Raw genomic sequence first — 26,530 nt, forward strand, 5'->3', positions numbered from 1 at the left:
GCGTCATAACGAGCAGCCTGGTGGCCTAGAGGCCGGAGAGGGAGCACACGTGACATGCTCTTAGAATGCATGACTTGGTCTTGACTCGAGTCTTGACCCCTTCTTGGAACTCGACTTGAGACACGGACCTTGTGACTTGAGACTTGCTTATGACTGGAATGACAGTGACTTGGTCCCACCTCTGGTAAGTAATATCACGATTCCAAAGCTATACGATATTACAGATAGCAAGTTAATTATCTTATCTCGGAAAAGATTTGTAATGTTGTACTTCTTGTTAATGAAATTTGTGCTAATGTGTTTTTAAGCTAGCGCCCAATAGACTCCAATTCACTCCTTAAAGGAGAGTGTTCCTTTTCCCAGAATCACCCAGAATGCACTGCGTGACCCATTGATGTAGCATAGGCAACGTTTCCTATCTCAAAAGGATATCTGCCGTTGCGAATGTTAAACTCCACTCTGTGAGGTACATTGATCTGCAGGTTGAACATGGTGAAATTGTAGAATCCTAAATTGATAGTGCAGTTTGTTTAGGCGATTTTACAGCTAACTAGCTACATTACATGCTGATATTGTCTTTGGTATTATTGTGTGTAGCTACCTTTGCTAGCTAGCTAGCTACCTTCAGTGGCCCAGCCAGAGCCCGGACTTGAACCCGATCGAACATCTCTGGAAAGGCCTGAAAATAGCTGTGAAGCGACACTCCCCATTCAACCGGACAAAGCTTGAGAGGATCTGCAAAGAAGAATGGGAGAAACTCCCCAAATATAGGTGTGCCAAGCTTGTAGGGTCATACCCAAGAAGGCTCGAGGCTTTAATCGCTGCCAAAAGTGCTTCAACAAAATACTGATGAAAGGGTCTGAATACTTATGTGAATGTGATATTTCCGTTTGTTTTATTTTTTATAAATTTGCAAACATTTCTGAAAAACTGTTTTTGCTTTGTCATTATGGGGTATTGTGTGTAGATTGATGAGAATACATTTTTTTTAAATTCATTTTAGAATAAGGCTGTAAAGTAACAAAATGTGGAAAAAGTCAAGAGGTCTGAATACTTTCCGAATGCATTGTATTGGCTCACTATTTGGCAAACACTGACCAGTTATTGCGCTATTTTTACCAATGTGATAACCATTTATTAATGGTTTATAATGCATTTACACATGATTAAATAGGCCTAATCATTAATAACGTCATTATAACTCCTTTGTTACCCCTAAAACATTAGAGAGGTAAGATAAATATTGATTTTGATGTAAGATTTTCATATTTTAGTATACGCTTTTCATATTCATGTGAAATTCCTGAGGGTGGCTACTTTGAAGAATCTAAAATGTCACTATTATCACTTATTCTACAATGCAGAAAATAGTAAAAATAAAGAAAAACCCTGGAATGAGTAGGTGTGTCCAAACCTTTGACTGGTGCTGTACAGTAGGTTGTAGTATGATATCTTTCTTCCTCAGTGATTTCACACACACACCACTACCGTTTATAACATAACGAAGTGACATTTCATCACCAAAGCACGTTTTCACCCAATCTGGGTAGAGTGGCTAGACACCCTAGTTATTGTTATAAACCTAAGGCCAGGATTCAATCCAAGGCATGTTATAGAGCAGTGCACTGGACAGCCGCCAATGCTTAACAGGAGATTGCATTGATGGTAAACACGGCAAATGTTGGCTCAAGCCAAAATGACCTTTAGAAGGCACAATGTTGATTGAATTCCGGCCTAAGGTTTATTACAATGTCATTTTTAGACCAAAGAAAGCAAGTGAATTTCACTGCATATTTATTTCAAAACATGACAGAGTATATGCATTTGCAAATTATGTTGAGGAAAAAAAAGAACATAAATCAGCAAAAATACACATCAAACAGTGATAAGCAGCATAATAATCATCGTACTATTCACCTGCTTAACATTGAAAATGTATAGCGTTGTAAAACATAGCTAAGTCAATCAAATGTGATTATAGAGTATGTATAAAGAACGTTCATGGCTTAATTGAATTGAATTTATTATAAATGCCTCTCACTGTATGCATAATAATATTTTCAGGATAAAATCATCATTCAACTATTTTTTAATAGTTACGTTTTACTCTAACCAAAAATATAATAATTGCAGTATGAGAACTAGGAAGGATCTCTTAGATTTCTCTTAGATTTCTTCCTAATAAGGAAGGGCAGACTATGTAAAAACAGCAGCTCAAAATAAAAGCGATATATTGTCAGATGAATGTCTCAGTACGTCTGACATAGATATCGTTTTACTCAAATCAGTACTGTTTCTTTATTTTTCTCCAAGGGAATACAGATCTAAAGACAGTAGCTTGTGAGAGATACACACATCACACATCAGGATGAACTCAAATACTAACACTAGGCTGGATTCTCCAAAGGGACAAAGACAGATCTTCAAATTCATGTCACACAAACACACCTCCAGGTGCGCACACATGCACCCACAAACTGATGTGTATTCTTTTTTGGTGTTCCAGATGTTCAATTAGGCATCCACCTCACTACATTGGAGAACTGTGTGTGCATATGCCCAGAGTGTGTGTGTGTGTATTTCAGATCAGTTCAGTGTGTGTCAGTTCATCATCTCCAAGCTGCAGCTCCTGCTATCATGTGTGATGGGTTTAAATGCTGTAACAACGTTGGGAGCACCACTGCCACGTGCCCGGTGTCTCCCACACTTTAGGTAGAGGAGACCGGACAGCTTACTATAGTTATGTACTAGCATGTAAAAACACCGTAAATTCCATTAAACAACACCATGACAGTTCTACACACTGTTCCTCACAGTTCACCTTTTTTTATTTTGACCTATTTTGTGTGTGTATGTGGGTGGGCAACTTTTTGAAGTTGAATAATATTTGGGTTTGTGTTTCCTGGTAGTAGGCTAAGGGTTAGTTCGTTAGCCTGACTTGGCCTACGGCACCACTGGAGTGGGAGTTTAAGGGTTAACAGCACACACGTAAATACTCAAATCACTTCAATTCATTTTCTGACCAATACATTTAGGTAAAAAATATCCACCTGATAGGAAAGTGCCATTCTGCTTGTTTGTGTGTGGGTGTTGATCTTACCCATGTGACAGCCTGGGATGTTTCGACCGTCCCTCATACAATCTCCTTCATTCATCTGCAGATAGCCATTTGTTAATTAATGTCACTGCTTTAGTGTGACACCAGAACTTTTTCAGTGCCATTCAGTAAAATTACATATTGGCTGCGTCCCAATATCAACATATACCACAATGCACACCACTCTGAATGTATGCCCCAATACATTTCTTCATTCTAAGTAGTATGCTCGTGTGTGTATGGGTAACCCTAGGTATGGGTAACCCAAATGTTTGTGGCGTCATATGGCAGACGTCATAACTGACTGTTTTTCACATGTTGTCAACATCTGACTACCTAGATAGAGCTTGTTTCTCTCTGGTTCCACAGCAGGCCTATGCATTAACACACCTTCAATGTGCAAGGAAAAACACAAGAAAAGAACGAAAAGAGAGAGATATTATAAATATAAAATAAACAACAACATCTTCACGTCACACAAAGAATTCTTGCTATCGAGGGGAATGAGTAGAGGGCTGGGGCCTAATAGTCCAGGTTTGAAAGAGTGCCACTTGTTGGTTTGTGGTTCAGTTGTGGTTCACCTTTTGACTCTGTTGTGGATTAGTCCCTAGGTTACTGTAGTTAGTTCCTCTGTTTCTACCTAAACAACAGTAGCTGCCCTCTTGTGGCAGGACCTTCAGACCTCTAGATCCCACTACACTGCTTGCTTGTCCCCTTCTCCTTCTCTCCCTTGCACCTCTTCTCCTCTTGCACCACTATCCCTTGTCCCCTGTCCCTTATCCCCATCTCTTATTGCACCCCTAGACCTGGTCTTCACCCCTCCCCTCTCAAACCATTGTCCCCCTCACCCCTTTTCATTCTCTCCCTTATACCCTTCTCCTCTAGCAACTCTTGTTCTCCTATCATCTTGTCCCTCTTACCCCTCCATTCAGCCTGGTGGTCTGACTTTAGTTAAAGTAGTTAATTAGTTCCCCTGTAGTACTTAGTCATGTCTGCTCTCTGTCCAATCCTCCCCTGGCTGGAGTCTTCTGTATGACCTCCTCCACTATAAGGGTCCATCCATTCCTCCCCTGTTTAGGCTAGTTCATTCCCAGCCTTGTGATCCTTTGCTGGGGCTCCAGTTCATCCGTTCATCCCTCCCCTGGTTAGGTGAACTCAGCGTCCAGCTCCTCAGTGCTGCGGCCCAGGGTAGCGGTGGTCCTTGTGGTGGTCTGCGTGCTGGTCCTACTGGAGGTGGAGTGGGTGGAGTGGACCTTGCCGATCTCCTCCAGAGCGCTGGCCAGAGAGTCCAGATCCCCTGTGTCCTGGTGCTGGGCCTCCCATAGGCTGAGGATCACCGCCGATGGGCTCTCCTGACGCGCAAAGTAACAGAGGTTCCTAGAGGGAGGGGAGAGGGAAGTGGGGGGGGAACAGAGGACACTGTTCATATCGAATGCTGGGGCTTGATGAGTAGTTGACCAGATGATTCAGATATGCTTGTACTGGAATAGATCCAACATGAGGTACTAGCTGTGGTTACTCAGGAAGAGGTTTGGGAAACACTGGACAAGAAGTATGAGGGGAAAAATTAGTGGATGATGAAAAGGAAGAAGGAAATCACCGCACCACCTTAGCTGTTGTTAAAACTCACATTCACCAGAGGGCACTGTTTCATCACAGTACTCTCTCTCTCTCTCTCTCTCTCTCTCTCTCTCTCTCTCTCTCTCTCTCTCTCTCTCTCTCTCTCTCTCTGGTAGAGACATTCTCATTAAATGCTGCTGGCGGCTTCCACTGGTTAGAAAATACTCCCCAAATCCTTCTCCCATTCCCAAAATGCCTCATGTTGTTTACCAGCACAGTTTTTTGGTTTATGTCACACGGCTTATGTCACCCTTTTACTCAGTAAACTTTACCCCCCCCCCCCCCATTTCCGCACTCCGAAAAGATAGATGGAAGATCAGAGAGAGGGGGAGGGGGGTTGCAGGATAAAGGGAGGGAGAGAGTGATAGTGGAAAGGGTAGGCTACGGGGAAACAAGACACCAGGACTATGTTTACACAGACAGCCCAATTATGGTCAAAACATCTGATCGCAGATGATCAGAATAGGGCTGCCTGGGTAAATGCAGCCAAGATGGCTAAAAAATGAGCCATCTATTATTGACTGTTTCTTCTTCCGCTGAGGGAATAGAGATCACCCAATATCGAACCGCTAAAATCCCCAACATCCTAAGCAAATACCGCTCTGGCAGCTATCACAGAAATACTTCTACAGGAGGGAGGGATGGAGGGAATGAAGGAGGTAGAAAGGGACCTACAGTACTGTTCAAAAGTTTGGGATCACATAGAAATGTTTTTGTTTTTGAAAGAAAAGCAAAAAATGTTGTCCATTAAAATAACATCAAATTGATCCAAAATACAGTGTAGACATTGTTAATGTTGTAAATGACTATTGTAGCTGGAAACGGCTGATTTTTTATGGAATATCTACATAGGCGTACAGAGGCCCATTATCAGCAACCATCACTCCTGTGTTCAAATGGCATGTTGTGTTAGCTAATCCAAGTTTATCATTTTAAAACGCTAATTGATCATTAGAAAACCCTTTTGCAATTATGTTAACACAGCTGAAAACTGATTAAAGAAGCAATAACATTGGCTTTCTTTAGACTAGTTGAGTATCTGGGGCATCAGAATTTGATTACAGGCTCAAAATGGCCAAAAACAAAGGACTGTCTTCTCAAACTCGTCAGTCTATTCTTGTTCTGAGAAATGAAGGCTATTTAATGCGAGAAACTGAAGATCTCGAACAGTGCTGTGTACTACTCCCTTCACAGAACAGCGCAAACTGGCTCTAACCAGAATAGAAAGAGGAGTGGGAGGCCCCGGTGCACAACTGAGCAAGAGGACAAGTACATTAGAGTGTCTAGTTTAAGAAACAGACACCTCACAAGTCCTAAACTGGCAGCTTCATTAAATAGTACCCGCAAAACACCAGTCTCAACATTTTTTCCTCATAATACTATCATCAAATTATGAACTTGTTCTCTCGTTTTCTCTCTTACCACTCCAGCCTGAGCAACCGGTGGCCTGAGATCTTCCTGCAGTTTACCCAAATACACAATCTCCTCCAGCTATTGTGTATGTATGTGTCTCTGTGTATGTATGTGTCTCTGTGTATGTATGTGTCTCTGTGTGTATGTCTCTCAGTCTGTGTATTTGTGTGTGCGTGTGTGTACAGATATATAATGAGATCAGCCATGTGTGTCTGTGGCCTGGTCTCAGGTAGGGCTGCTTGGTGATAGCATATAAGGATTGGCATCAAAATGAAGTTGAATGCATTCAGTTGTACAACTGACTAGGTTCCCCCCTTTCCCTTTCCCATGGTGGTGAAGGTTCAGACTAAAAACCAACCAGTATGCAAATGAACTGGGCACAGCCATGGGGACAATTGGTAGACAGAGTTGAATCAGTCAAGATCGATAATTTCTGTAATTTTGTCATTTCATGATGAGTCATATTGACCAAGCCAAAAGAGCAAACAAAGTAGACGATAGGCACATTTCTGTAGCGTGCAGTGTCATTATTAATCAATATAATTTATTAGACTACCTAAATTAAATGGACTTGAACGGGTGGTACTCAAGATGGCTGCTAGTCAAATTTAAACATGGTGAACATTACACGGGCCAGTATAACAGTTGGACTAGAAATTAAGGATGGGGACAAGAGATTCTTTGTTTATAGTACCTGAAAGCGTTTCTGTGTGTGAATGTGTGTATGTATGAGTATATGAGTGTGTGTGCGCAAGAGCATGCGTATGGTATCTCACCTGTCTATGCAGAGTTTCTGTGCAAGCAGCTGCCAGTCCTTGCCCTTGGCGTTGGCTGTGTCGAAGGTGGCACAGATCCTCTGGCGGATGGAAAGTGGGATCTTGAAAGCCCTGGACCCCATCTGTGATGTGATGGTACAGTCCGACTGAGTGAAGAAGGGGACTACCTCCTTTTCACTCTGGAGGAAGAAACCATTACAGGATAAGTTTTCTTTCATAATTCAATGCATTTCTACAGATAACAGCGGATTATATGGCTTCAAAGAGTTAAACCGATGCAATATACAAGTCAAGAGTCCCCTGAGAGCTTCATTAAGAAAAGCTCTTCAGTCAAATCCGGAGACATTCACTCTAATGAGAGAGCCTATTAGTATAACAGCATCACCTACATTTGGGGTTTACACACACACACACTAGCATTAATATACACACACACACGCATGCATGTGCACGCACGCCACACACACACACACACACACACACACACACACACACACACACACACACACACACACACACACACACACACACACACACACACACACACACACACACACACACACACACACACACACACACACACTAATGAAGACGGACACTCACAAACACAGGGCCACACGTGCGCACACACACACTCTTCCTCCCACATACACTCCTCCCCTTACCTCGACCACGGAGGTGTAGACCTGGAGGATTTGCTCCTGACCTTTGACCTGGCGCACACTGATCTTACAGGACAGCTGGGAGGAGGCGGGGCTGTAGCGCTCCAATGAGAAGGCACACTGCAGGGGGTGCTGGTTACTAGCCCACACCTGAGAGAATGAGAACTCCTGGAGGAAGAGAGAGACAGAGAGAGAGAAAGGAAGGGAGGGGCGGAGAGAGAAAGAGAAAGAGAGGAGAGAGAGTGAGAACCCAAAAAGGCGTGTGGTGTTGATGGTATCCTCAATGAAATGATAGGATATACAGAGGACAAATTCAAATTGGCTATACTTAAACTCTTTAACATCATCCTTAGCTCTGGCATCTTCCCCAATATGTGGAACCAAGGACTGATCACCCCAATCCACAAAAGTGGAGAAAAATCTGACCCCAATAACTACCATGGGATATGCGTCAACAGCAACCTTGGGAAAATCCTCTGCATTATCATTAACATCAGACTCATACATTTCCTCAGTGAAAACAATGTACTGAGCAAATGTCAAATTGGCTTTTACCAAATTACCATACGACAGACCACGTATTCACCCTGCATACTCTAAATGACAAACAAACAAATCAAAACAAAAGCAAAGTCTTTGACTCAATTTGGTATGAGGGTCTGCTATACAAATTGATGGAAAGTGGTGTTGGGGGAAAAACATAGGACATTATAAAATCCATGAACACAAACAACAAGGGTGCGGTTAAAATTGGCAAAAAACACACATTTCTTTCCACAGGGCCGTGGGATGAGACAGGGATGCAGCTTAAGCCCGCCCTCTTCAACATACACTGCTCAAAAAAATAAAGGGAACACATCCTAGATCTGAATGAATGAAATAATCTTATTAAATACTTTTTTCTTTACATAGTTGAATGTGCTGACAACAAAATCACACAAAAATAATCAATGGAAATCCAATTTATCAACCCATGGAGGTCTGGATTTGGAGTCACACTCAAAATTAAAGTGGAAAACTACACTACAGGCTGATCCAGCTTTGATGTAATGTCCTTAAAACAAGTAAAAATGAGGCTCAGTAGTGTGTGTGGCCTCCACGTGCCTGTATGACCTCCCTACAACGCCTGGGCATGCTCCTGATGAGGTGGCGGATGGTCTCCTGAGGGATCTCCTCCCAGACCTGGACTAAAGCATCCGCCAACTCCTAGACAGTCTGTGGTGCAACGTGGCGTTGGTGGATGGAGCGAGACATGATGTCCCAGATGTGCTCAATTGGATTCAGGTCTGGGGAACGGGCGGGCCAGTCCATAGCATCAATGCCTTCCTCTTGCAGGAACTGCTGACACACTCTAGCCACATGAGGTCTAGCATTGTCTTGCATTAGGAGGAACCCAGGGCCAACCGCACCACCATATGGTCTCACAAGGGGTCTGAGGATCTCATCTCGGTACCTAATGGCAGTCAGGCTACCTCTGGCGAGCACATGGAGGGCTCTGCGGCCCCCCGAAGAAATGCCACCCCACACCATGACTGACCCACCGCCAAACCGGTAATGTTGGAGGATGTTGCAGGCAGCAGAACGTTCTCCACGGCGTCTCCAGACTGTCACGTCTGTCACATGTGCTCAGTGTGAACCTGCTTTCATCTGTGAAGAGCACAGGGCGCCAGTGGCGAATTTGCCAATCTTGTTCTCTGGCAAATGCCAAACGTCCTGCACGGTGTTGGGCTGTAAGCACAACCCCCACCTGTGGACGTCGGGCCCTCATACCACCCTCATGGAGTCTGTTTCTGACCGCTTGAGCAGACACATGCACATTTGTGGCCTGCTGGAGGTCATTTTGCAGGGCTCTGGCAGTGCTTCTCCTGCTCCTCCTTGCACAAAGGCGGAGGTAGCGGTCCTGCTGCTGGGTTGTTGCCCTCCTACGGCCTCCTCCACGTCTCCTGATGTACTGGCCTGTCTCCTGGTAGCGCCTCCATGCTCTGGACACTACCCTGACAGACACAGCAAACCTTCTTGCCACAGCTCGCATTGATGTGCCATCCTGGATGAGCTGCACTACCTGAGCCACTTGTGTGGGTTGTAGACTCCGTCTCATGCTACCACTAGAGTGAAAGCACCGCCAGCATTCAAAAGTGACCAAAACATCAGCAAGGAAGCATAGGAACTGAGAAGTGGTCTGTGGTTACCACCTGCAGAACCACTCCTTTATTGAGGGTGTCTTGCTAATTGCCTATAATTTCCACCTGTTGTCTATTCTATTTGCACAACAGCATGTGAAATTTATTGTCAATCAGTGTTGCTTCCTAAGTGGACAGTTTGATTTCACAGAAGTGTGATTGACTTGGAGTTACATTGTGTTGTTTAAGTGTTCCCTTTATTTTTTTGAGCAGTATATATATCTCAACGAATTGGCGACGGCACTAGAACAGTCTTAAGCACCCGGCGTCACCCTACTAGAATCTAAAGTCAAATGTCTACTGTTTGCTGATGATCTGGTGCTTCTGTCCTCAAATAAGCAGGGCCTACAGAAGCACCTAGATATTCTGCACAGATTCTGCTAGACCTGGGCCCTGACAGTAAATCTCAGTAAGACAAAAATAATTGTGTTCCAAAAAAGGTCCAGTCGCTAGGACCACAAATACAAATTCCATCTAGACACCGTTGCCTTAGAGAAAACAAAAAACTATACATACCTCTGCCTAAACATCAGCACCACAGGTATCTTCCACAAAGCTGTGAACGAGCTGAGAGACAAGGCAAGAAGGGCCTTTTATGCAGTCAAAAGGAACATCAAATTCGACATACCAATTAGGATCTGGCTAAAAATACTTTAATCAGTTATAGAACCCATTGCCCTTTATGGTTGTGACGTCTGGGATCCGGTCACCAACCAAGAATTCACAAAATTCACCAAATTGAGACTCGGTTAAATTCTACAACCACCTAAAAGGAAGCGATTCCCAAACCTTCCTTAATTAACAAAGCCATCACCTACAGAGAGATGAACCTGGAGAAGAGTTCCTTAAGCAAGCTGGCCCTGGGGCTCTGTTCACAAACACAAACAGACCCCACAAAGCCCCAGGACAGCAACACAATTAGACCCAACCAAATCATGTGAAAACAAAAAGATAATAACTTGACACATTGGAAAGAATTAACAAAAAAACAGAGTAAACTAGAATGCTACTTGGCCCTAAACAGAGAGTACACAGTGGCAGAATAACTGACCACTGTGACTGACCCAAACTTAAGGAAAGCTTTGACTATGTACAGACTCAGTGAGCATAGCCTTGCTATTGAGAAAGGCAGCCATAGGCAGATCTGGCTCTTAAGAGAAGACAGGCTATGTGCACACTGCCCACACAATGAGGTGGAAACTGAGCTGCACTTCCTAACCTCCTGCCAAATCTATGACAATATTAGAGACACATATTTCCCTCAGATTACACAGATCCACAAAGAACATCGAAAACAAACACAATTTTGATAAACTCCCATATCTACTGGGTGAAATACCACAGTGTGCCATCACAACATTTGTGACCTGTTGCCACAAGGACAACCAGCGAAGAACAAACACCATTGTAAATTCAACCCATATTTATGTTGAATTATTTTCCCTTTTGTCCTTTCACTATTTGAACATCGTTACAACACTGTATATCTTCTGTGAGTGTAATGTTTACTGTTCATTTCACTTTGTTTATTATCTACTTCACTTGCTTTGGCAATGTTAACATGTGTTTCCCATGCCAATAAAGCTCTTGAATTGAATTGAGAGAGAGAGCGAGAGAGCGAGCGAGCGAGCGCGAGAGAAAGTGAGAGAGAGATCAACATATGTGACTTGTTTCAGGAAACTAGGCGTATGTCACGGGTCAGTACTTCACAGGAGAGCCATTTAAATATAAACTTTTGTTCTTAATCATACTTTTTTAATCATATCATTATTTGGGGGGGCAGAAATGCCTTCTGGAACATGTGAACTTTCATGTGCCTTCATAACAAATTTGGATGCCATCTGTAAATATGAATACAATTGTTAAATTATGAGCCTACAGTAGTTGGTTTAGCCACAAAAAAAGACACAAACCTTGTCGCTAGCCATGGATGGCTGAGATAATGAGTGGGCTGGACATGCTGAGAGATGAGTTCGGATTGGTCTGTCATATAGAAGGCTTCTGTCTATTTGGGCTGGTCAGTATGTAAAGGTAATCCTGTCTAACGTGGCTTCTTTTTAAAGATATCGTGTTGTAGATCTGCATAAGTGTTGCTCTCCACTTTCTGGAGGATCGATTTTTGAAATCCGTGGAATTGAAGAATGATAGTTAAGGAGATGGAGAAAACACAAGTCGCCGGATTTCATCTTCAAATTAAAGGCAACCATGGCATCCGTGACAAGGAGAAGTGTCCATTCCATTTATACGGTTAAGATAGTCTAGCTAGCTACATTTTCAGATATTACATATTTCAAATTTTGACAAAGTCATTTGCATTTCAAGTTAAAGTGTACTGTTAGCTAGCTAATGAAGCTCGCTGGCTCACCAGCTAACGTTACGTGTATGATCTTATTATTCGTATTTCAGAGCCATTTGCTTTGCTGGTTATAGCCTGGTTGGTTAAATACAGTGGTAGCTCAACTAAAAGTTTATACTGCAGGACTTAGAGGTAATTTGTAGTTTAGTGCAATACCCTGCGTCACTACTTCATTGCTCCAGACCAGCACATGTGGGAGTTAGATTACTGATTATGCTAACTGACAATGAATGGGTAACATAAACCAAATAGAAACTGATAATTGTGCACAACTTCAAAATAGAATTTCAATGGACGGAATGATGAGGATGAAGAAGGTGATTGAATTTAGAACAATAGTCTAAGAATTGCGATTCCTCTGTCCTGCACGCGCACACCTATTTTTTTGTTACTACTCGTCAGTATTACTTACTAAAACTGTTGTTACACTAAGGTTTTTATTCTAAGAGAATCTTAAACTACAATTAGGAAATGTTAGGATTAATTTGCTCTTACTGTAGTCTACTCCCGACCGGTCATGTTGTACAGCGCCATTATGGGCTATTAGCAGGACAATAGATACTTTGGCAGAGATACGGGCGACAGCTGATGCATTGGTCCAGAGCCATGCGGTATTGGCAGAGAGTCAGGCGCTTATGGCGAAAAGTCAGGCATAGGATGACGCATTGAAGAGGGCGAGGAACGAGATGGAGTCACAATCCATGCTAGGCACACCTGTGAGCTCTGGAACTCCACCTCTGACAGGCAGTCAACATACCTGGCGGGTTCATCAGGTTGTCACAGTTCACCCTAACGTTTCCATTCCTCTTCTGACAACAGAACTTGACCAAATGCTCACCAGGCACAGCAAGGGCTGCCCAGACCGTTATTCTGTTCTACTATTCCAAGGATGTGTAACTGAAGAGAGATACCACAAGTGGACACAGAATACCAACCAGGATGGATCCCGAGGCAAATGTGGCTTACCAGTGAACCTCCGGGTGTTCGTCATTAATACATACATTTACATTTTAGTCATTTAGCAGACGCTCTTATCCAGAGCAACTTACAGTAGTGAATGCATACATTTCATTTCATTTCATGCATTTCATTTGATTTGATTTCATTTCATGCATTTTTTTTTTTTTTTTTTTGTACTGGCCCCCCATGGGAATCGAACCCACAACCCGGGCTTTGCACACACCATGCTGGCGTTGCAAACACCATGCTCTACCAACTGAGCCACAGGGAAGACTGTGTCTCAGAAGTTTCTGTCCATGACTGATGCACCCCAAAAAGCATTAAAGACAGAGTTAATGAGTACTTGAGATCACCGAGAAAGTCTGGACATGACCTGCTCTCCCTTATGTAAGGAAATAAGAACTTTACCATGTTTACAATAGTATGAACTGTAGGCTATGTTTACTTGTCAGACTGCACAGTAGCCTAGTAAACAAATGCAGGCGGCTTCTATCTTTAAAATGCTTTAAATGCTTTATTATCCAAATGTTTAAAGTGTGTGTGGGTAACCTCATGCAACTGCAAAATGTCAGATAAATCATATACTGTACAGTACTGTATTTCTTCATCAGCATCTTTATACTATCGTTAATAAAATAATGATAAAAATACTCTTTCAAAATGCAGATATTTATTTCCTTATGGATGCATAAATAATCACTTTGGGAATAAATATCACTGAATGACAGAAATATTGGAACAAAGTAGGCTAATGAAGGTAAACAAATTGTTGCTTACTGGAAAATACTCATTCAAAATTAATGGAAGAGACAGCATTCAGAGGTCAAGACAGCACTGCTCTGAGACAAGCATGGGGACTGGTCTTGATAAATCAATGAGATGTTTATTTTCACTGAATCTCTGTTTGGCTATTGGTTAGAGTACAATTAGGATGTGGAAATGTTATGCTCTTAGTACTGTAGCCTACTCCTGACCGTCATGTTGTACAGCGCCATATTTTCCGTTCCATCCTAATGGAAACCCCGAGGGTTTCATTTTTGTTTTTCTTGGAATAGAAACACCAAAATATTAATCAAATTAATTAAGCTACATTTGATATGATCAATCCCATATACTATGTTCTTAACCTCTTGACGGTCGCCTAGGATAGGGGGCGCCACAGCGCATTTTGAAAAAGATTCGTGCCCATTTTAAACGGCCTACTACTCAAACTCAGAAGCTAGGATATGCATATAATTAATACTTGTGGATAGAAAACACCCTAAAGTTTCTAAAACTGTTTGAATGGTGTCTGTGAGTATAACATAACTCATATGGCAGTCAAAACCCCGAGACAGATCGAAACAGGAAGTGGAATTCTGAATTGCGGACTCAACTTCATCACGTTGCCTATTAATCACACCGTGAGCTATGGTTCACTGAGCACTTCCTATTGCTTCCACTAGATGTCCCCAGTCTTTACAAAGTGATTCGAGTCTCCTACTGTGAAAACTGACAGAATGACACGCTGTGGAACGTGGTCACACGGAGAGGGCCATCACCATTATGACGCCGGCGCCCGTGGCTACCCTCCCGTTTCGAAACGTTTATAAAGACAATGCAATCGTCCCCCTTGAATCTTATTGGAGCTGTGGTTGAAAAAGGCCCTAAAGATTTATGTTATACAACGTTTGACATGTTTGAACGAACCTAAATAAGAAAAAAATGCATTTTGTTGAAAGAATAGTCCCGCGGCCACGGAGCTTTTGGTGCAGCCTTCAGAACGCGCTAACAACAACAAGCTAATGGAACATAAAGGATTAACTTTTTTGAACGAAAATACATTTGTTGTGGACCTGGGATACCTGGAAGTGCCTAAGGATGAAGATAATCAAAGGTAAGGGATTATTGACAATAGTATACAAGACTAGATTTGATATGCGATTGTTCCAAGATGGCGCTGACCTGTATTGCTAGCCTATTGTTCTGAATATCGCATCCCCTTTTATCGCAAAGTGTGATTACCCAGTAAAGTTATTTTTAAATCTGGCATTACAGGTGCTTTCAAGAGATATTCATCTATAAATCTTAGAATGACAATATTACATTTTAAAAATGTTTTCGAATAGTAATTTAGTAAATTGTAGCGCTGTTTCATCGGATGCATTTGAAGGAAAATAGTTAGTCAACGTTACGCACCGATGTAAAATGCTGTTTTATATATAAATATGAACTTTATCGAACAAAAGAATGCATGTATTGTGTAACATGATGTCCTAGGTGTGTCATCTGATGAAGATTGTCAAAGGTTGTTGCTGCATTTAGCTGTTTTTTGGTTATTTGTGATGCATGTGGTTGGTCGGAAAATGGCTATGTGGCTACTTTTACGATATACTCCTCTAACATAATCTAATGTTTTGCTTTTGCTGTAAAGCCTTGTTGAAATCGGACAACGTGGTTCGATTCAGGAGAGGTGTATCTATAAAACGATATAATTTGAAAAAAAAAAAATATTCAATTCTCTAGTACAGCCAATATTGAAGGCTATCAAATGCTTCTCAAAGATACCCTCTGGTGGTCAAACTAGCACTAACTAGCATTAATGGTAACAATAGCTGACAATTAAATAACGTGCCATAGAATTCTGCGGCAGCCCTCAAGGTGTGCTGCAGTATGATACAACTTTAAAAGGAAAAACCACTGTACCTGCAGATTCATGCAGGGTAGTAATGTCATGAGTTGGGATTATGGTTAACTGTTTAGCTAGCTAGCTAGCTAGCTACATGTCTTAACAAAAGACTCCACTATGCAAGTATCCATTTCAAAAGAATGTCACTGCGACAACTGTTGATAGACGTAGCTGGTAATTTCGCTAAGGCTATCTGCTCCGATTTCAGAGCACGGGTAAGATAGTCTAGCTAGCTACATTTTCAGATATTACACATTTCAAAATTTGACAGAAAGTCGTTTTCATTTCAAGTTAACCTGTTAGGGCTAGGGGGCAGCATTGACACGGCTGGATAAAAAACATACCCGATTTAATCTGGTTACCACTCCTACCCAGTAACTAGAATATGCATATACTTATTACATATGGATAGAAAACACCCTACATTTTCTAAAACTGTTTGAATGGTGTCTGTGAGTATAACAGAACTCAAATGGCAGGTCAAAACCTGAGAGATTCCTTTACAGGAAGTGGCCTGTCTGACCATTTGTTGAACTTCTTTTCCATCTCTATCATTTACTAAGGATCTCTGCTCTAACGTGACACTTCCCACGTCTTCCATAGGCTCTCAGAGCCCGGGAAAAAACAGAATGTCGTCATTCCAGCCCCAGGCTGAAACACATTATCGCCTTTCTCAAGTGGCCGATCAAGAGACACTGGCTTATGCGCGTGACCCCGACCGCCCCCGCCTTTGGGATTTTTTCCTCTGTTTGCCGAAAAGGAGATTCCCTGTCGGAATATTATCGCTTTTCTACGAGAAAAATGTCGTAAAAATTGATTTTAAACAGCGGTTGACATGCTTCGAAGTACGGTAATGGAATACTTAGAATTTTATTGTCACGAATTGCGCCATGCGCGTGACACTTCTTTACTATTTCGGATAGTGTCTGGAACGCACGAACAAAACGCCGCTATTCGGATATAACGATGGATTATTTTGGACCAAACCAACATTTGTTATTGAAGTAGCAGTCCTGGGTGTGTATTCTGACGAAGACAACAAAAGGTAATGAAACTTTTATAATAGTAAATATGATTATGGTGAGTGCTAAACTTGCCGGGTGTCTAAATAGTGAGCCCGTGATGCCTGGGCTATGTACTTAGAATATTGCAAAATGTGCTTTCACCAAAAAGCTATTTTAAAATCGGACATATCGAGTGCATAGAGGAGGTCTGTATCTATAATTCTTAAAATAATTGTTATGCTTTTTGTGAACGTTTATCGTGAGTAATTTAGTAAAATGTTAGCGAATTCCCCGGAAGTTTGCGGGGGTATGCTAGTTCTGAACGTCACATGCTAATGTAAAAAGCTGGTTTTTGATATAAATATGAACTTGATTGAACAAAACATGCATGTATTGTATAACATAATGTCCTAGGGTTGTCATCTGATGAAGATCATCAAAGGTGAGTGCTGCATTTAGCTGTCTTCTGGGTTTTGGTGACATTATATGCTGGCTTGAAAAATGGGTGTCTGATTATTTCTGGCTTGGTACTCTGCTGACATAATCTAATGTTTTGCTTTCGTTGTAAAGCCTTTTTGAAATCGGACAGTGTGGTTAGATTAACGAGAGTCTTGTCTTTAAATGGCTGTAAAATAGTCATATGTTTGAGAAATTGAAGTAATAGGATTTTTAAGGTTTTGAAAATCGCGCCACAGGATAGGCTGTTACGTAGGTGGGACGAATTCGTCCCGCCTAGCCTAGAGAGGTTAAACTTGCCTAGTTAAATAAAGGTTAAATAAATGTAAAAAGTGTACTGTTATCTAGATAGCTAACGTTAGCTGGCTGGCTCGTTAGCAAATGTTACGTGTATGATCTTATTATTCGTATCTCAGAGTCATTTTCTCTGCCAATTATAGCCTAATGCTAGCTAGCTAGCTAACATTGAACCTGGTTGGTTAGCTACCTGGTGATTCATGCAGTGGAATAACATCATGAATTGCGATTATTGCTCATTGTTTACCTAGCTAGCTAGCTACATGTCTCAACAAAAGACTCAACTATGGAAGTAATCATTTCAATAGAAATAGACGTAGCTGGTAAATTCGCTCTGGCTATCTACTCCGATTTCAGAGCACTCTCGTCTGAGTGCGCCAGAGCACAGAATAACTGACGAATTTACGAACTCTCAACACCCGTTGAATATGGCCGGTGTCAGTAAACATTGTCAAAAAAGTGCAAATTCTTGCCAGCAGCACAGTTGCAGTCACCAACACTCTGGATAACATAGAAACAGCCTGACTAGCTCTGCTAGAGCAAGTAAAATGGTCAGTGAGCTGTTCTCTCATTTGTGTCTGGAAGTAGCTAGCAAGCTAGCCAACGTTAGCCAGTTAGCTTGGGTGCTTGACTGCTGTTGTTTGGAAAGAATGCTCAGATCAACCCTTAAAGAGATGGGTGGGGCTAAAGTTTAAGAGGCTGTGAACAATACTGAATGGGTGTAGACAAAGAAGAGCTGTCCAGTAGGTACCAAAACATTCAAAGGCCATTTTCTCAAAAGTGAGGTTACAAGTTTATTAACTTTCAAAGCAAAATTACTTTCCCATTGTTCCTCAAATGTAATGTATGATATACCATTTTGTAGCTCTGTGTCCCTGCTTTTATCAAATGTAAAAAACACTACATAAGACTGAATCAAGGCGGTCAGTCACATATTAAATACCCTTTAGTACGGCTGACCCCATTTAGACAACTGGTCGATTGTTTGGTCGATAGGCTGTTGGTCGACCAATATTTTTTGTTGTTGAGCAGTGGTTGGAAATAATATATATAAAGAAAGGATGGTACACGAGACACCTGTCTGATTCATACCTGACTGAGTGGACTAATCCATTGCAGAGGCCGTGGGGATGGCACACCAGTAGTACATTTACCATTTAATTAATGTAGGCCTATAAATGTGCCCATTTGGGGATCTGATACTATTTCTGATTGTCTTAACTCATTATCACTGTGTAGCTTCTCAAATAAAAAATGTTCTTTGCCTCAAAATAAATCTGTTTTTACATCCACTGAGAATGACAATAGTTCCTCAACGTAGCCTATTTGAAAAATCTTTCCAGCTCGATCCCTTTCCATAACCACTCAGCATGAACAAGGAAAAAAAAGTATTCCTCTGATCCATTACAAATGTCATAAAATAGGCCTACCTGATTACTTCTATCCTGTGCGAAAATAGTCTACAGCTGTCTGTTTGTCCAGAGCTCACTGGTGAAGGAAACTCTGAGGGCCCAGAATATTTCATGCAATGTTGCAAGTTTGCTAGCACGATCGGGCTGGATCAAGTTAATAGTTGATACAATGTCTGTTTCAAGTTCCTTGCAGACAGGCCATGCGTAGTCAATGTGATTTATAGGATATTTATTTTTAAAATTGGGATATTTTCTACCTGCAGGCTGCAATGTTTTTATTTTTTGGTTTATGTAGGCTATTTTTACATATTGGCAATAGAAGTTCCTTTTAGATTTGTACCATTTCATTTAGATAGAATTTGGATTAACCACATGATATTGGTTTTGAGATATGAAGACTTCGTTATAAATGAAATTGTTCCATGAAAATGTGCATATGGAAATCATAACTGGCATGCAGATCAGTAGAAATGGTATGATAACTTGGCACTTCAAATGGAAAAGATTGCCAACCGTTGGTGTAGCCTATTACCGTTATCTTTAAGAGGATAATGGCAGAATCTGCGAAGACCAGCAGCAGCGGGCAACAGGAGGAGGCGTGTCGGGAACAGGATTTTTTCTTCTGGTTAGGCTATATCGATCTCAGGCTCCCTCTTTAGTATTTTGTGTCTTCATTTTTAATTGCAGTGCTTAAAGGATCAGACAAGCTCAGTAGCCTACATATAGTTGATTTGTTTAAAACATACTGTAGGCTCTGTCTATATATTGAAAAATACATGTTTAAAAATGTCTACCAATCGATTGGTCGAAAGAAGAGACGACTCTCGGTTGACCAAGATTTTTTGTAGTCGGGGACAGCCCTAAACTATAGACCTAATCTAGCTCTGGGCCCATATTCACAAATAGTCTCAGAGTAGGAGTAGTGATATAGAATTCATTTGGCCTTTTAGATCCTAATTAATAAGATTACATGAATGGGGGGACCTGATCCTACATCAGCACTTCTAATCTGAGGCACATTATGAATACAGGTCCAGGATGACAAGATCTGCTAAACACAATGCCTGAATGCAAGCTAATTGTATTGCCCTCTTTCCTATATTTCACCTTTTAACTGCTAGTTAAAAGGTCCAAAAATAGCTTCTTAGCAAAGAGTGATTTCTTAAGAAAGAATTTTGCTAGGACTGTCTAGGAGTGGTCTGAGTGGTGAGGTCTGGAACTCTATTTCTTATTGGTCTATTAACTAATTTACAGGTTGAAATTTCAGGCTGTCTTTTCAAACAGCTCTTACACTAAAAGGGCATTATCATCATTTTCATAATTTCACAGTATTATTCCAACCTCATAGTGTGGAAATATATGCAAAACACAGGAAAATCACGGTAATGACTGCACTGGGCTTTTAAGACCAGACCAGGTCAATGATCACTTTAGCCACGACTTCAGCTAATCGTTGAAGGGCAGCAGCCTCTTGGGGATGTGTTTGTGTATCCATGAGCAAACTGAATTGGAGGTGGCCAGTCTTAAATGACTTGCATGTTAACATTCCATTCTTCAAAGTCAATTCAGTTTATACATACTGTGTAGTTTCAATGACAAACAAACAGCAAGTCAATTAATATGTTGTGTGTGTGTGTGTGTGTGTGTGTGTGTGTGTGTGTGTGTGTGTGTGTGTGTGTGTGTGTGTGTGTGTGTGTGTGTGCGTGTGTGCGTGTGTGTGTGTGTGTGTGTGGAGAATATAGTTCTGGTCCCCTGCTGCTGTCCCTGCTCTTTGATGTGACCACAGAGGAAGAAGAAGGGATGGTTAATGGAGGAAAGGACTCTGATGAAGGGATTGTGGTGGAAGGGAGGTTTCTGTAATGATGGGGTTCCATGCACACCCACACTCCCTCTCTAACCCCTCCCACACACCCCCCGACACCCGCTCCCAACACATTCCTCCATCCCCTACCTGGCAGGTGGTGAAAGGCTTGATGCTCCAGAGGAACTGGGGGACGTCCTGGATGGAGAGCTGCAGGCTGAGGGAGTTCCCCCTGAACAGCAGGGTCTTGGGCTCCTCCAGGAGACAACCGCCCCTCACCCGCTCGGCCGACGCCACTTCCTGATAGGGAGATGAGGGAAGGTGAGATAAAAGGGTGAGAATTACATTAAATCCGGGTGTGTTTACATAGAAAACCAATATTACTCAGTCACAACCCCTCTCCTTCATCTGCAACCCCCATGGACTGCAGTGAGAAGCAGTGCTCTGAATAGGGTTGCAAAGCTACTGGTAATTTACCAAAGTTACTGGAATCTTCTGTAATTTTATATATATCTGTGTCCGTAGGCTATTTTCTCATAGAACCATATCGTCTTTCTACTAAAAACTCACGGACAATACGGACTCCGTATTTTCCGTGAGTTTTTAGTAGAAAGACGATATGGTTCTAGAGAAAATAGCCTAATGAATGAAAAAAGCATCTAATCAACAATTACCTCTGCAACTCATCCAAATATTGACTTTTTTCACAACTGCCAACAGTTTGCCGCCAAAACATTAACAACAAATACATATTGACATAGTAAAATAAAATAAAAGTGTGTAAATAAATCTAAAGGATATTTCATGCTGAAAGCCTCATATTAAAACACCAATGGTATTCCCTAAGTTGATGGTTTATATTTAGGAAAATGTTTTACAGCTTTGTCATTCTATGTTTTATTTTAAAATCATCTTATTTAATTATTTCATATATTTAACATGTGACAAGGCCACACGGAGGGCCAGAGACACCTGAGATAATGTGAAGTACCCAAAAGGGCCACTAGATGTATTGTGACAGATTACATAACATCCTTGAAAGATACGAAATTCTGGTAAATGTAAAAAGTTTCCAGTAATATACCCTCCCTTTGCAACCCTAGTTCTGAACAACTAACTCCCCCTGAATATCTAAACAGCTCTAACCAGTTACATTAAGCAGCTCATGGGCAGATTAGGTATTCAGTTAGCCCCCTTTGCAAGAGAAAGCAAGTGGAAGAATTGCTTTAAAGGCATTTTTCATAATTTAGAAAGAATTCCATAATCATGTCACGCGAAGAATGAAACCTCCCAAACACACAGTGAAACAAATAAACAAATCCTGGCATCATAACGTCCAATAAATAAGATCAGGCAGCACAATTCCCCTAAAATGCTGTTTCAGTTGAATTAATTGACATCACATGAGAAGCCACACAAAGAGACAGAAATCAAGCCTAATCTTCCAGAATAGCATTTCCTATTGATGAAAGGACTTTGGTGATTTCACGCTTTTTGGGTTCTCATCCGTGGGTATTGTTGTGTGATTCTCTAGGGAGGCCGGGAGCATTAGTGAGTGTGTGTGTGTCTTTGTGTGTGTCTGTGCGTACGCATGTACTGTCTGTCTGTCTGTCTGTCTGTCTGTCTGTCTGTCTGTCTGTCTGTCTGTCTGTCTGTCTGTCTGGGTCTGTCTGGGTCTAGTCTGGGTGTCTGGGTGTGTCTGCCGTCTCCATCACAAAGTGAAAGGCGTAGGCCTGGGTTTCCCAAACTCGGTCCTGAGGACCCCAAGCGGTGCACATTTAGGTCTTTGCCCCAGCACTACACAGCTGTTTCAAACAATCAACTCACGATTAAGCTTTGATTATTTGAATCAGCTGTGTAGTGCTAAGGCAAAAACCAAAACGTGCACCCCTTGGGGACCGAGTTTAGGAAATGGAAAAATCGCAACCCTGCTGGGCATCGCAAGGGAAATCATTCGTCGTATGAAGCCCAAAAAACCCCACCAAAACAGTACAAATAAAAAGGGCAGAGTGACAGAGACAGAGAAAATTGGCTGGTGGGTTCCCCAAATGCAATTTCTCTCCATTCACCATGCAAGGCTCCCTTCTGACTGATGCGTCCAGAACTGAATCTGCTCCAATGAGCCAAGATCTGTCAAATCACAACCTCTCTGGAGAATAACACACAGATTTAAAGCAACTGGTTGCTGTCAGAGGTGTGTGTGTGTGTGTGTGTGTGTGGTGTGTGTGTGTGTGTGTGTGTGTGTGTGTGTGTGTGTGTGTGTGTGTGTGTGTGTGTGTGTGTGTAGGTGTGTGTGTGTTTGTCTTTTTGTGTGAATGAGGCAGAAAGAGGATAATGGGTGTCGATATGAGAGAGAATGAGAGAATGATTGAAATTAGTTTGTGTGACAAGGCCATAGCTACTCTTCATCGAATACGATCCATACATCATCTCTTTACAGAACTAAAGAGAGAATGCACACACACACTCTCCCCCTAACTATCTCTCTTTCTCTTTATCCACCCTCCGTCTGTAATGTGTGTGCTCCCTTGCCAGGTTCATCACACCGAATGGAATGCTAAAAACGTTTAATTAACACACTGCAAATATTCAATTAAGCCCCAGAAAGAAGACAGGGGACGAAACATTGCAACGTTGTCTCTTGTCTTTGTAATTAAAAGTCCCTCCTCGTCGCCTAGTTGTCGAGCAGTCTCTCTCTCTCTCTCTCAATTCAATTTAAGGGCAATAAAAATGAACAGTTGTAACGCCCTGGTCATAGAGAGGGTTTTTTCCTCTGTTTTTGGTTAGGCCAGGGTGTGACATGGGTGGGCGTTCTATGTTAATTTTCTATGTTGGTGGTTTAATTTGTTTCGGCCGTGTATGGCTCTCAATCAGGAACAGCTGTAGAGCGTTGTTACTGATTGAGAGTCATACATAGGCAGCCTGTTTTTCCTTTGGGGTTTGTGGGTGAATGTTTTCCGTATAGCTTCTGTGCCTTATGGAACTGTGTAGTCGTTGTTTGGTTTATTTTTGTAAGTGTTCACTTTTCTTCTAATTAAAAAGATGAGCATTCATATTCCCGCTGCATTTTGGTCCTGTGTTCCCGACGACCATTACAGAAGTAAACATTACACTCACAGAAGTTCCAAAATAATAAAGAAATGTCAAATGTCATATTATGTATATATACAGTGTTGTAACGATGTGCAAATAGTACAAAAGGGAAAATAAAAACATAAATATGGATTGTATTTACAATAGTGTTTGTTCTTCACTGGTTGCCCTTATCTTGAGGCAACAGATCACAAATCTTGCTGCTGTGATGGCACACTGTGGTATTTCACCCAGTAGATACGGGAGTTTATCAAAATTGGGTTTGTTTTCAATGTTCTTTGTGGATCTGTGTAATCTGAGGGAAATATGTGTCTCTAATATGGTCATACATTTAGCAGGAGGTTAGGAAGTGCAGCTCAGTTTCCACCTCATTTTGTGGACAGTGTGCACATAGCCTGTCTTCTCTTGACAGCCAGGTCTGCCTACGGTGGCCTTTCTCATAGGCAAGGCTATGCTCAGTAAGTCTGTACATAGTCAAAGCTTTCCTTAAGTTTGGGTCAGTCACAGTGGTCAGGTATTCTGCCACTGTGTACTCTGTGTTTAGGGCCAAATAGCATTCTAGTTTGCTCAGTTTTTTTGTTAATTCTTTCCAATGTGTCAAGTAATTATCTTTTTGTTTTCTCATGATTTGGTTGGGTCTAATTGTGTTGCTGTCCTGGGGCTTTGTGGGGTCTGTTTGTGTTTGTGAACAGAGCCCCAGGACCAGCTTGCTTAAGGGACTCTTCTCCAGGTTCATCTCTCTGTAGGTGACGGCTTTGTTAAGGAAGGTTTGGGAATCGCTTCTTTTTAGGTGGTTGTACAATTTAACGTCTCTTTTCCGGATTTTATAATTAGCGGGTTGGCCTAAATCTGCTCTGCATGCATTATTTGGTGTGTTTTGCGTTATTCTCTTATCTCCGGTGGAGCGTGAAAATCTGACGGAAGAAAGAAAGTCGCAAAGTGGAGGCGTGACGATGGATATGTATGCACACACACGAAGTAGCCACCCCAGACTGATCACTAGAAACAGACTTTTATTTGGGATGTTTGAAATGGTCCTGAGAACGTCGATATACAGTATGCCTTCCTCGGTGCGCACCAAAAAAAGGAGAAAAAAACGATTGCCCAGCACTGGGATGCTAGGAGCTGGAGAGCACTGCTCAGACCACTGTGCTATGCCAGTTCACAATGCTCTAGCAAGCCGTGTGAATACTGATGATACCTGATGGTTATAGCGTGTCGTTTTAAATTATTTTGTTTTAAGCCTTCCCCAAACCATAGCCCTAACCTTTACGCCTCTATCCTAAACTTAACCATTTGAGTTGTTTTGTTTTAACCGTGTAACCACACAGAATTTACCCTGCAACCACACAGAATTAATGCATAAAAAATTGACATTCATCCATAATACGTCGAATTTCGAAGGGAAACTAGGCGATCTTGTTGGCCACCCATCCATTCACCCATCAAGCTATCCATCCATCCATTCACCTTCTCCATACCTGGAATGCGTAGGGTGTGTCGTCGACACAGTACACTCTGAGGCTGTATCCCAGTGGATTGGTGTTGTCTGCACTACCGAAAACGGCCAACCTCAGCCTCTTCACAGCCTCCTGGCTCAGAGGCTCCCCCACCAGGGCGTAGCGCCCTGGATGCTCCAACAGCAGGTGGCAGCACTGAGCCTCCAGCAGACAGTAGCAGGAAGTGCTCTCCTCCTCCACTGACATCACTTCCTGTGGGAGAGGAAGAGAGAAGAAAATAAGGAGTTAGGTGCGGGTTGGGGCCTCAATCTGATGGTTTTTAACGTGGAAAAAAGCCTGGGGATGGATAAAGAAGCAATCAGCACATTGGGCATCGTGAACAGTAACGTGATTACCACACAACCGTATGCATAGGTCATTACTCATTCATTCTGTGCTCAATTCCCCTCCTAAATCACCTACTGCACCATCCCAGTGACCCTGTGGCCCTCTGTACTAAGCTTATAAGACATGGTTAAACCCTATAAAGCCAGGCTGCATAATATAGTAATGTAATCCGCTGGCCTAGATGCAACACCTGGCCCATTAGCTCTGCAGCAGACATAAGGAATCTACTTTTTATATAGCTCATCCTCACCAGACAGCCAGCCAGGCAGGCAGGAGAAAAAATGATGGAGTCAAACGCCTCAAAAGCTTAGCAGCATTAAAGGAAAATGTGAGAAAGAAAGAGAGGAGGGAGAAAGAAGGTGAGGAGGAGGGGGCAGAGAGAGAAAGAGAGAGACAAGAGGGATGGGAGACAAGGGGAGAGAGAAAGCGAGAGAGACAGAGAGAGACAGAGAGAGAGAGAGAGAGAGAGAGAGAGAGAGAGAGAGAGAGAGAGAGAGGGAGCGGGAGCGGGAGCGGGAGAGAGATGCCTTCCATCTCTGGTAATGTCACTAATTCCAGCGATGGTTCACATTTGAAGAGGTTTGCCTGGCATTCTGCCTGAGATAAAGGGCTCATTATTTCACAGTAAAGGAGACAGGTTGCGCCACGGCTCCTTCACACGGGCAAGATGAGGGTGGCCTCTCTCTCTTTCTCTCATCTCGGTCTTTCTCGCTTTCTCAATTTAGTTCAATTCAATTACCAATTTCTCTCTCCCTTTTCACCTTCCCTCTCCCATTCTCTCTATCTGTCTTTAAACATCTCCCTCTCTCTCTTTCTTCTTTATCCCTTCTTTTATCTTTTCCTCTTCCCCCTGCTCTCCCTCTCTCCAGTCAGCATATAACCCACAGC

The 26,530-nt window shown here is 42.2% G+C and overlaps 1 protein-coding gene across 4 annotated transcripts in view; it reads right to left on the reverse strand.

Moving 5' to 3' along the window:
* Positions 1 to 1,777: 1,777 nt before the first annotated feature.
* LOC106563138 (netrin receptor UNC5D) overlaps positions 1,778 to 26,530 on the reverse strand; it is a 343,811-nt gene continuing 319,058 nt past the window's right edge. For all 4 annotated transcript variants that reach the window (XM_082958137.1, XM_014128393.3, XM_014128394.3 and 1 more), the window contains 5 exons: positions 25,277 to 25,507; positions 20,853 to 21,002; positions 7,572 to 7,736; positions 6,907 to 7,085; positions 1,778 to 4,474 (listed from right to left, as the gene is read on the reverse strand). In XM_082958137.1, coding sequence (XP_082814263.1) covers positions 4,243 to 4,474; positions 6,907 to 7,085; positions 7,572 to 7,736; positions 20,853 to 21,002; positions 25,277 to 25,507 — 957 coding nt within the window. In that variant the 3' untranslated portion in view covers positions 1,778 to 4,242. The remainder of the gene's footprint in view (positions 4,475 to 6,906; positions 7,086 to 7,571; positions 7,737 to 20,852; positions 21,003 to 25,276; positions 25,508 to 26,530) is intronic.

The sequence above is a fragment of the Salmo salar genome, chromosome 11 (assembly GCF_965601325.2).
Source record: "Salmo salar chromosome 11, fSalSal1, whole genome shotgun sequence".
NCBI classification, from domain to species: Eukaryota; Metazoa; Chordata; class Actinopteri; order Salmoniformes; family Salmonidae; genus Salmo; species Salmo salar.